Source organism: Gadus chalcogrammus, chromosome 6, assembly GCF_026213295.1.
Source record: "Gadus chalcogrammus isolate NIFS_2021 chromosome 6, NIFS_Gcha_1.0, whole genome shotgun sequence".
In the NCBI taxonomy this organism is placed as follows: domain Eukaryota; kingdom Metazoa; phylum Chordata; class Actinopteri; order Gadiformes; family Gadidae; genus Gadus; species Gadus chalcogrammus.
In genome coordinates this window covers 4,559,951-4,572,141 of record NC_079417.1, presented here as the reverse complement: position 1 = coordinate 4,572,141, position 12,191 = coordinate 4,559,951, and the positions used below count along the sequence as shown (strand labels likewise).

General features: G+C 42.5%; 1 protein-coding gene across 1 annotated transcript in view; it reads right to left on the bottom strand.

The window, feature by feature from the left end:
* adamts3 (ADAM metallopeptidase with thrombospondin type 1 motif, 3) overlaps positions 1-12,191 on the bottom strand; it is a 91,309-nt gene that overhangs the window by 43,020 nt on the left and 36,098 nt on the right. Inside the window, exon 6 of the mRNA XM_056591548.1 lies at positions 249-332. Within this exon, the coding sequence (XP_056447523.1) occupies positions 249-332 (84 nt within the window). The remainder of the gene's footprint in view (positions 1-248; positions 333-12,191) is intronic.

The following is a 12,191-nucleotide window of genomic DNA, read 5'->3' as shown; positions in this document are numbered from 1 at the left end:
ACTTTGAGGATAGTGAAATCCACGTCTTCTTACTTCTGAGAGCGAGTTTCAATCCAGCATACACGGCATGCATTAATATATAGAGACTATTCATCCGAAGAAAAAAGAAAATTAACAAGACAGAATCCAATCGGACAAGGGTTCCTGTCCCTTTCGGGCCCCGTGGAGCCTGATTTGTGTGTATGGGCTGTACTATACTGTTCCGTGAGAGAGAAGTACACATTGCGCTTGCGACTTTGTTTACTCACCTTGGCGTATCCCAGCATGATCATCCTCACCAAGACGACGTTGATATGGACCCCCAGTGACTCATCGTGGTAGATCTCATTCACCTGCAGAGACACAACACGACAACACAAACCGGCCACGTGTGAGCGTTCGTTTTGTTCTTCAAGCCTGATACACCCCTCTGGCGTTCAGCCAAACGCTCCCCCAATATGCGTGCATCTGTCCTATTCATGTAGATAACTTTAATGCTATGGTTCATTATGACTTTATTATGTTCTTGCATAATGGACCCCGAACTCCATTCATCCTCCTCCCAGATTTCCGAAGCTAATACAAATCACCCTCAAGTAATGGCTCTTAAATCAAATCTACAGCACATTGGACTGCACTTCTATGTGCATATTTTTCACAGTGAGTGCGTCGAGTAAATGCACACTGCTAATAGACATCAGACTGAGTACGGTGCTGTGAGCGGGCTCTGACAATACTCTGCCTTCCTGAGGAGCTACCGTCTGTTCAAAGGTCCTCTCTGTCTCGGTAATGATGTCCTTTGGATGAGATACGTGGTCCAGCTCACATACACCACATTTGATGTTACCTTGTGGTGGATGATTTAATTGATAAAAAATATATATATCTGCATTCAGTTGAAGTGAAGTTGTGCAATGAAAGTTCTCTTTTTATGGTGACCTCTTTTTATGAATATGAATACATATATAGATAGATACCACTTCATGATATTCATGGGTGGGTGATGCATATTTACGCACGGGGACCGTTTCTGAGAAACAAAATGCATTAGAATAAATGCCTGCACGTTGAAATGTGTTGTCTTGCTATGCATTACCGCTGTGTAAAGGTCACAATGAGAGCGTCAATTAGAGAGGGTTTGAGAGAGAGAGTGAAAAATAAATACTAAGAGCTATAATCACTTTGCGTCTCTACCAGACACTACCATAGATGTTGACGGTTATCTTACTTATACTTATCTAACGTCTATGAGATATGTTCTTTAATGGAGGTTAGGGTTCTCTGAAAAATTTGTTTTTCAATTCATTCATTCGTTTCGGGAGTCGAATATAAATCAAACAGTAAAGAAAAAAAGAATACTCACAGAATTCTGAAATTACTATTATAACATTGTGTATTTCTTACATATTTTTTTTAATGTGTCGGCTAAAGTTAGGCCTTCCTCGTAAATGCTTTTGTCAATTCACGCTTGATGATCAATAACGTTTTTACGCACGTTAATTGCTTTGTCCATGAGCTGCGATGTGAATGGTGCATATTTCTATAAAAATCTCAGCGGTGAAAAGACAGATGGAAGACTCAACACATAAAGCCTGATGAGGACAAGTGTGAATGCCACGGCCTTTCAAAAACATATCCTTTGTATTTAGTATAATGCTGGAGGTTTAATTTCTCCTCCTACTGTAAAATAGCAGTGTATGCCCTAATCATGTAAATGTCATGCCTGATGACGTTGGGTAGAGGTGTTGCTGCACTGTCTCCACCGAGACAACCCAGCGATATCATCGTGAGCAGTTCTAACTGGAGAGAAAGTGAAGTACACGAGCTGCTGATCATGTGAGAGGAGGTGATGCAGTCATATTAAACAAAGATGTTGAAAGATGGGATCTATGAGAGATGCGATCTATGAAAGAGACGCAGAGGAACTGTCCTTACGAGGCTTTTGTCGGGATAAAAAACCCTAACCTGTCCCTAGCCCAAAAGTGATCAGCAAAAAAAAAAGAATATGTTCGCGTTTTTGCACTTGTACATAGTTAATCGCGTTTATAGCCTACAGACGTGAACGCATTCTTGCATGCGGGTGTCTTCATTCGTAAAAAAATAAAAACATTCGGGAATATGCAAATTATTCTAAAGAGGTCTGGACTCTGTGTGCAGCCCCGCCTTCGCCAGTGAACCAAGAAAGCCTGCGACGTGACGAACGGGGGATTTTACCCTCGGTTTCACACAGGAAACTTGAGATAAGACGGTGAAATCGCCGGGCGTGCCAAGCCTCGACCGAACCGGCTTAGCAGTGTAGAAAGGCCTTATGTTAGAGAGAGGGCAGTAGTGCGCACTGAAAAAAGCAGCCAACCACTCCTAAAACACTTCACACAACACAACACAATGCAACACACACACAAACCTCTGTTCCTAGCATACTCAACGTTAGAAGAGCTGTAGGCGAAGTAGCCTCATCAGAGACTCTACTTGCATTAAACAGCAAAGTCTCAAAGCTTGGCGTCTTAAACCTTTTGTGGACTTTTGCCAACAGCTCCTGCCTTTCTCTAAGCGCAGTAACACACAAAAAAACGTAATGTCGGGTCGCCATGGTTGTTGTATATAGGCCTATAGAGGGGGGTTTGTTTAATTTAATATTGCATAGTTTCCAATAACTCCCGCTCAGCCCCTCACAGCTTACGCGCGGCGTGACCGTGACGAGTGTGTCTCTAACCTTCCGGGAGTAGTAGCAGTATTTGATACAATTAGGTTGTGAAAGAAAAAAAAGTTCACTGTATCCGGCTCCTTACATTCAAGCTAACAGATATAGATATTCGATATTCAAAAACGAAAAAAAATCTTCAGAAAAATCTGGCGGGCCTGATATTATGTCTAGCGGGCCAGTTATGGCCCGCAGGCCGCTAGTTGCTGACCCCTGCTTTAATACATCCATGTTTTTAAGATGGTAGTTATGGAGGTTATTTCCCTGTTTGATAAATAAAATAGGCTATCCCCCTTTTTTTTTAGAAAGTTGGTATCCAAAACCAAACTGTTGAGATAAAACTGCACACCATTGATAAATACAAAAGCAACCTTTATTCAAATACCGAGTTGGAATTAAACATTTGCTTGTAGAAAAGACTGTAATGTCTTTAAATAATGAGATATGAATAGGATTATAGAGGTGGATTGCTCCACTAGGCAGCTACGTGAGCAGCACAATAATAAGAAGACCAGGTAGCCCTGGTTGGTTCCTGGAAACAATGAAACAAAGTCAAAAACAAACAGTCAGAGAAAAGCTTTTACCAAAGGTAGAACAAATTCTGTGCTCAGACGAAGGGTTGACCGCAATATTGACACATTAATTCACAAGCATGCTTGCTAACAACGCACACACACGTACTCAAACAGCCAAACACACACACAAAGAAATTGGCCACTGAACCAGTGTACAGCTGTGAATTATTTAAGCAATATCATTGCTAGAACAAAGAAGAGCAAACAAAGATGCCATGTACAAGAGTCTGACAATACATGAGGGAGATTACTTACCTACTTGGACCTGAACTAGCTTGTCTACTGAACTGACTTGTATATCCTCATCCTCTTACAATCAAATAATTAGTCGATCTGTATTTATATAACCCTTGAAGTGAAACAAAACAGAATTGAAACCCGTAAAAATCCCGTAAAAAACACAATAAAATATCCCAGAGCGATGTGTTCAATAGAAACCTACCCAATATATTTTAGTAGTGTGAACAAAGCTCTATTGATGTAGTGCTACATCTCAATGTCCGCTAAGGTGTGTGGTTGTTGGAGTGTTCTCTGAATCCACCTCCCCCTGTTGTTTGTCATTTGTTGTTCCTCAAAGTCTAAAATGTTGTCAGTAGTGGCCTGGCTTGGAGTGTGACGGTAATGGGTAACCTGCCTGGCTACGAAAACAACAGAATGAAAAGACATGAGAATGTGATGGATTACAAACAACCTCCTTTTCAAACATACACCTTGATAACCCTTAACAATATAACCAGAAGTACATTACTCTGGCACTATTGTCAACTAGAAGCAGATATTCTCACAGTGCATTTCATTCACTTGCAGCTGATGGATTACGACTTCATTTATAATAAATTATTGTGAAATAATAGCTCTTCAATCTCACCTACAACAGCTTTAACTAAACTCCATTTGTATATTTCCCGGGGTCAGCATGAACCGTAACTCTATGCATCTAATGGACACTATGCATCTATCACGAGGACTCTCCTTAATTGCCATTGAAGCATATTAGGAGCCCATTGAGATGCACTCTGAATGTTGACCAAAGGCCAAAGTCACGTCCAGAAAGTCCAGGTAACCATGAGTCCCTCTGGGAAGCTGGATAATGGCTGTCAGACCCATGTAGGATGAAGTGCTTTAAAAGTTGTCCTTGCACTAATGAGTGAAGAGAACCTACACACTGGTCAACCTGTGTATGTTTTGTACCATAGAAAGATTAATCAACACCGACTGTATACAAGGCGCACCAAATATAATTTGTTTTTCTTTTAAGGTGTAAAGCAAATGTATTTTGTTTGAATTATGTTTTTATCTGAAAAAAGCAATCTGAGTACAAATTGAAAGAAGATCATCACACAGAACCAAGGCCAGAGAAGCAATTTGTCTAAAAACAACAACAAATTGTTGACATTTATACACTGTTGCAAAGAAACGACGACATTGTGCACATTCAAATGTAGTATGCAGTGTGTTTTTCTAAACAATATTAATTATTATTATTTTATTTTTTTCTATTCAAGCTTGTCATGAATTAAAAAAAAAATCTAATTTTTTGTGAATATCTAACCTTAACCCTAAGCCAAACGAAATGTGTTCTAGTGAACTGGTTAGTCTTTAACTAAGGCCGTATTGACCTTTTTTAGTGCAAGTCATGATTAAATGCATCTTGACTTGAGGCAACTTGAGGTAAATAGCAATAGTAGGCTACAACGACTATCCCAACTAGGTTATATTGCGGTCTTTTGAGTACATGTAATTCGTTTTTAGGGGAATTACTTGAGACACACAAAAACACAATATAGAAAATAAAGAAATAACTTGTGTCCAAGTGTCAAAACTTCTGACACTTTTTTCGATACTGGAATTGTGATAACTGGAATGCAACAATCAAACACCAGAACATTGACAAAAGTGGTCACTGGTAAACTCGAAAAGAGTTAATTTGAACAATGTCCACTGTTCGAGTATTAATAAACTGTAGTTGAAGAAAAATCTAATCAAAGGTGTCAAACTATGAAATTCCCAGGGGCCAGGAACAAGTGAAGTTAAAGCACATTTGGGACCTCAGCGTAAAAGTTAGAGCAATTGGACATTGCCAGCCATTACTTTGTCAAAGGTAATGGCTCATTGTCAAAGGGGTATTCATGGCCACACAATTGCTTGTGATAGTAGATACTCTCAACAAATACCATTAACCATGTCACAGAAGGAAAGTAAAATAGCCTTTGAGATGGACTCTAATGGAAAACAAATCATCAAAGGATATTCAATGTGGATGCCTGTGTTTCCATACTCTGAATATAGCTTGTTTTATTCATTCTCAGGGCCCTATTTTGCTATTTTTGCAAGGGCTACGAGGGCATGATTACTGAAAAAATGACTTGAAATAAGAGCAAATTAAAATAGACACCTTCTGTCCTCCAGACGGAAAATGGACAGCTAAAATAGAAAATGTGTATGACAGGATCTTGGGGGCATCGGTTATTAATTGTTAATTAAAACATATTTTTGAAGGTCTGCTTGGTGTGATTAAGTCATCAATCTCACATGAAGATGAATATCCTCATCCAAGTTAGTAGTTCATCCTTAATGGTGACAACGGCATTTCTGAGTAATTCCTAACTAAGAATAGAACACACAGTGTTCAGTGTTAGTTCAGACATAGGAACTACAGGGGGGAGAGAGAGGACGAGAGAGAGTGTGAGAAAGAGAGAGATAGGGGAGGAAGAGAGAGATAGGAAAAGGGAGCAAGAGAGATTGATGCACAGAAAGAGAATAAAAGTATCAAAGAGATAAAAACAAATGTTAATCTAATTGCACAGCCACACTTTTTCAATATAGCCTATATAAAAATTACAATTTGTATTATATTGTATTTTATTTTATTATGTCATTGTTTGCCATTATTATTTTGGTATTGTTTTAGAGAGTGGGAGAAAGGGAGAGAGGGAGAAGGGAGCAGGTGAAATATATATAAATATAGAGAGAGAGAGAGAGAGAGAGAGAGAGAGAGAGAGAGTGAGAGTGAGAGTGAGAGTGAGTGAGTGAGTGAGTGAGTGAGTGAGTGAGTGAGTGAGAGTGAGTGAGTGAGTGAGTGAGTGAGTGAGAGAGAGAGAGAGAGAGAGAGAGAGAGAGAGAGAGAGAGAGAGAGAAAGCGACTAAAGATAAATACTTGGTTCCACACTTTATTCCTGGGCTCACGCAGGATACTCAAAACAACCACCGGTTGTCCTTCGGTGGTTACCTGAAATATGCCTTTCTGCGTCTTAATCCTGCATGCTCTACCATTATTATTCTCCCATGCTTAGTGTCAATTCATCACAAAACACAACATATCAACCCCGACAAGGGCAGGGCTCTCAGTTACCTCCAATCATTACATTACAAAAAGTCGCAAACCACTAATTCTTATTGGGTGGCCGTTATACAAATCCAGCCAATCACAAAACCCACACCCTCTCTAGGTTCAACAATTGACTGGGTGTGGAACCTGGGCAAGATGGGCCCCTGATCTGTTGGTCTGAGGGGGAACTGACGTGGGGCTGTGAGACAAGGGAGGGGCCATTTGGGGTTGGAGACAGAGGTCTGACAGGGACGTTGATAAGAACAGGATGAAGGTGAATACGCATTAAGTGTTTGATCAACTCCTCAAGGCTGGTGGAGGGATGAGAGATCTGTGTCGGGAAGCAGGGAGTGGGATTAGTGCCAATGTTTGGCAGGGAGGGGGATTAATAAAAGAATCAAGGTTAATACACATACATCAACTAAAAGTGGGGGTCAGAGACGGATCTGTTGCTGGGCTGTAAGACAAAAGGAGGGCCCTTTGATGCTAATACCGACCACTCAGTTGTGCCGGTAATCAATTGCTTAAGAACAAAAGGGGGTTAGAGGCAGACGTCTGACAGGGAGGGGGAAGAGAACAGGGTGAAGGTGAATCCACACACGTTGTTTGATCCAATCCTCCAGAGTCGTGGGGGGATAGAGACAGATGGGTGGCAGGGAGGGGGGTGAAGGTGAAACCTATCCGTTCAGAGACAGGGCTCCATCAGAGAGGGACCTGAGGGCAGGGAAAAGGTGTCTCAACTAGCAGTGGGGGTCAGAGGCCGGGCTCTGGCAGGGAGGGGGAAAACAGCATAAGACAAAACCACAGAGAGAGAGAGAGAGAGAGAGAGAGAGAGAGAGAGAGAGAGAGAGAGAGAGAGAGAGAGAGAGAGAGACATTAAGTAGTACATATATCTTGGAAAATCTATAAATGCCCTATTATAATCCTAATGCGAGGGGATGTGTATGTGGCATGGCTTTCCAGGTGATGTCACTTATGTTATTCCAGAAAAGGATGTCCAATGGCCAAATATTGTACGGGCCCATATCAAATATTTTTGATTAAATATATCTGATAGAAAAGCCGGGTCTATCCGCTAAAGAAAATAAGGGGGTGAATCCAAATCATTACATTATGACAACGATCAACGACAACGTTGTCAATCTGTTATCTATGCTTTCTGACCCCTGCAGGCGCCCACCTGCTGTGAACGTTGCCCAGAAACAGAGCTTGTCTTGCTGCAAACACAGACCAGCAACATGCAAACACCAGTCACCTGAAGGCCCTCCAGGCAGGCAGGGTCCCCTACTGGATGACAACATAGTGCACTACCGTCATGGCAACGGCAAAGATAACTGTGTTTGTGTGCCCGCTGTCTGTGTCGTTTAATGTTTGAGTTTGAATTTAATTTGAATTGAACTGAAAGACAACTTAGGTAATCAATATATAGAACGCTATTGATTATGATGACCTTCCCTTCCCTTCACTACCAAAGCTGCAGGCTATTTGAACCTTTGTTATTGAGATATTATGGCCCCTGGTAAGATTCCCAACAAACACATCAAGGGCCCTCTTTTAACGGTCTGAAACGCAAGTGAGAAGCGCCAAGCGCAAGTAGCTTTGTGGGCGGTTCTATGGCGATGTTGCTATTTTTCCGGCGCACGGCGCAAATCTAAAAAGGGTTGGTCTGAAGTAGCATAATTACCCGTAGGTGTGGTTTGGGCGTAACGTGCAATAAGCCAATGAGAGTGCCAGCTCCCATCCCCTTTAAGCCATGGGCGCATTTGAATCTGACGAGTTGATATTTTGACAGCGCGTCTGCAGTCTCCAATGAGGCAGATGCACATGAATTTCAAGAAAATATGTGTTTGCTGTACGGTGTTTGCAGATGCATTGATTTAAAAGCACAACTTATTACCGCTGTATCAGCTGTTCTTTCCCAAATAATTTCCCAAGAATGTGTGGCTAGGTAGATGAGAGAAGCAAAGTGTATGCGCGAGGTGCACAAGCAACATTATGCATGCGCCCTTAAAATAGCATCTGAACAAGGCGCCACTGACTTTAAACCAGGTATTTCCTGGTTTGTGGTGCAATTGATTTCTGAAACTGCAAAATAGCACCAGGGCACGTTTCCGCCAGAACACGCCTCCTCCTTTCGCCGAACCGCACCTTGGGGCGAAAGATCATTCCCTAAATTACCGACGCGTGGCGCAGGAGAGAAAAAGTACGCTCTGCGCCAGTTGCGAACTAGCAACGACACATTCGCCAGTGAGAAAGTCAATTGCGTCATATGCAAGACAGGGGCCCAAGAATGTAGAACTGAAACTGGAAAATCTATACCTTTTGTGGAAAGAAAGGTATGATTACATACATAGCTGTCAATGTTGACTTTCTACACAGGCATGCACACAAACAAACACACAAAAACACACACACACACACACACACACACACACACACACACACACACACACACACACACACACACACACACACACACACACACACACACACGCGCGCGCATGCGCACACACACAACTATTGAAAATGATTTAAAACTTTTACATCTACTTTAAGAAACATGATTATAATGCCCACTGGTCAAAAAAAAAATAAAAAGTGATAAAAAGGTTCTTGATGTTATTCTATTTTAAACAGAAAGATATACATTTCCATTTCTTCAGTTGTGACAGCAACCATCACCTCTGCCAAAATATTAATCTAAATATAAAGCGTTGGTGGACTCATAGATCTATAATTAAATTAGTTCTGCATGCAGCGCTCAACTATTGTTCTTCTTAAGTTCTATTCTTTCTTTCTTTCTTATTCTCTACAAAATTTGGGACCCGTCACCTGCCACGAATTTTCTCCATTGACACAAAGACCCCATTCCGATTTTTTAAGGTTTAGATTACCTTTGAATCGTGCGTAACTTCGTAACTTGTACCTTCAACTCTATCTAAATCAATTTTCAATATCATTGATACTTTTTTCAGAATCACAGTTGAAGTTTAGTTTCATACCCGCTTCTTATATTTTCAATTGCTCTCATTGACGTTGACGCTAGAGTGTGATGACGTTCTAGGTGACTCTATAGCCCAAGGTGGCTATGAAAGCTAATCATTGCGGAGCTTAGAAAAGGTCAATATTTAACCTAGAAACACAATGTCAAGCTTAAACGGTTACTTAATTTCTTGTTAAACTGGCACTAAATTATTAAACGATAAGAAATATGATCGTTATATATAGGGCGATCCTGTTTATATGGCTAGAGGCTAGGTGCTTGGTAGACACAACAATGCTCATACAATCTTTTTCACGTCATGCTCAGAGTTACCAGATTGGCAGATGGGCACCTGTCCAATAGTCATTAGGGGCGGGGGAGGGCCATCAGACCTGTCACTCAAACCTCTGCGCCAGTCGTAAGGAGATTTAATTCATGAAGTATTTGTCGAGCTCGGTATTTGGTTGATTGGGCAGGTTCTTGTCCATAGTTGGGCTGGAAAATTGCCAATCGATCTGGCAACTCACAATTAATTACTAACACACACACACACACACACAGTAGCACAGCTATCTCGAATCTGATCTGATTTGATCTGATCATATTAGCTATTTGTTTAAGTCTTCACTTTATTTGTTTCCAACCATTTGTATTTTTTTAAATGGGGTGCATGTTTACATGCACATTGTGTACTCCATTTAGACCATGGTTTCTCAACGGGGGCGTTCGTACAACCTAGGGGGGCGCTGGGAACGTGATTCAATTTTTGGGGGGGGATATTAAAGTTTTTTTTTTTTTGGGGGGGGGGGAAATAGGCTACCTGAAATAAATAGCCTATTTTCATTTATTGGTGTCTAACCCCTCTACCGTCTCAGCTACTTTTTACTGTCTATGCGCAGTGGAACAGTGATAATACAGCGCGGTTCGGTCCTGCACACGCCCGGACTCCTGGTACATCAGCTATCGTCATGATCACTATAGTAACACTGATCAAATTTTGTTTCATAGCCCATTTACCTCCTTCCTCTTGTTCAGTTCCAGCTGCTCTGAGCGTAGTCTCCGCGAAAAGACTGTTGCATTTCAAATACAAAACATGTAGGCCTTATTAGGCCTCTGCGTGCGATTTGTTTCCGTGGAGTCCGCGTTGCCCGGGCCGCGGTGCCCGTGGTTCCCGGGCCATTCATTCATTCGTTCACGGGGCATGGCGGGGGACGCGGGAGTGGTCGCGGTGACCAAGGTCACGGTGCCCGGGCCGCAGGGTGCCGCGGCCCGGGCACGAACCATTTTTCCAACCATTTCTTCCTCAACTCCTCCCTCTCTCTCTCCCCCTCTCTCTCTCTCTCTCTCTCTCTCTCTCTCTCTCTCTCTCTCTCTCTCTCTCTCTCTCTCTCTCTCTCTCTCTCTCTCTCTCTCTCTCTCTCTCTCTCTCTCTCTCTCTCTCTCTCTCTCTCTCTCTCTCTTTATTGGGGGGGGGGGGGAGGGGGGGGGGGGCGTCAGAGGATCAGGGTAAGGTCAGGGTGGCGTTTGCTCAAAAAAGGTTGAGAACCACTGATTTAGACTCTGTTCAAATCCCTTTACTTGATTAAAGCCATTTAGGCCTTTACGTCGCAAACTATGTGGCTTTACTAAAACATGTTCTCAACCTCACTATGCACTAAAGCACTCACCGCCTTTTCTACAGGAAATGCATTTTCTAGTTTGTACTGTAGGTGCCAAGACACGCCTCACTCGATCGCCTTACACTACGCTGGACACTCTGTGGATATCCGTGACCTGAAGCGTGTTGAAGAATGCGGCTTCTTAGTGAAGATCAAAGCCAGCCAGGCTTTGATCGTTCAGGGAGTATTTGCAGAGAAGCAACAGCGGATGTCCCCCATGCAGGCTCTACTTTACAAAGACGGCATGAAAAGATTGGACCAAGTGTGTGTCTCGATGCTTCCCAATCTTTGTTCAAATTCGGCAGCGGCGCAATGAATGCACACAGACTCTCCACAGAGCCTCGTCTCCCTGGAGAATACAACACACAGCCCCGACGGTGGATTAAAGGTAGAGCTCTCTGTTTACATAACAAAGACCTACGCCATCCGACTGCTCGCTCTTCTCTCCCGCTGACATCTCCTAATTATATTTTGGTCTCATACTTTTTTTTTAACTATTTCACGTTTTGTGCGGAAGGAAAAACAAGGCTATATTGTTCACAAGGGGATGATGATGATGATGATGATGATGATGATGATGATGATGATGATGATGAAGGAACTTGATAAAGGAGCAGCCATGGAGCCACTGCCTCAGACGGCTATTCATGTCCCTGGCGTGCATCATGCGACGCGGCGGCCTTATCTGGAGGATCTATCGGCCCCGTGTTCTTTGAGTGGAAGCACCTGTGTACCTCTGTAGCTTGAAGGGAATGTCAGACGCAGGGGGGTACATCGGTCCTCTTGCAACATCACATGTACCGGCGTGTACGAAATGAGAGGTTGCAAGGAAAGCTACCGCAACTGTCGTGCAAAATACATAAAAGGCAACTGCGACTATCAGGACATCGGCTCGTCACCTTGTCCTCTGGGAACCCAAAGATCACAGAAAGGTCAAAGGATGAGATTCATAGATCGGCTAAGGCGT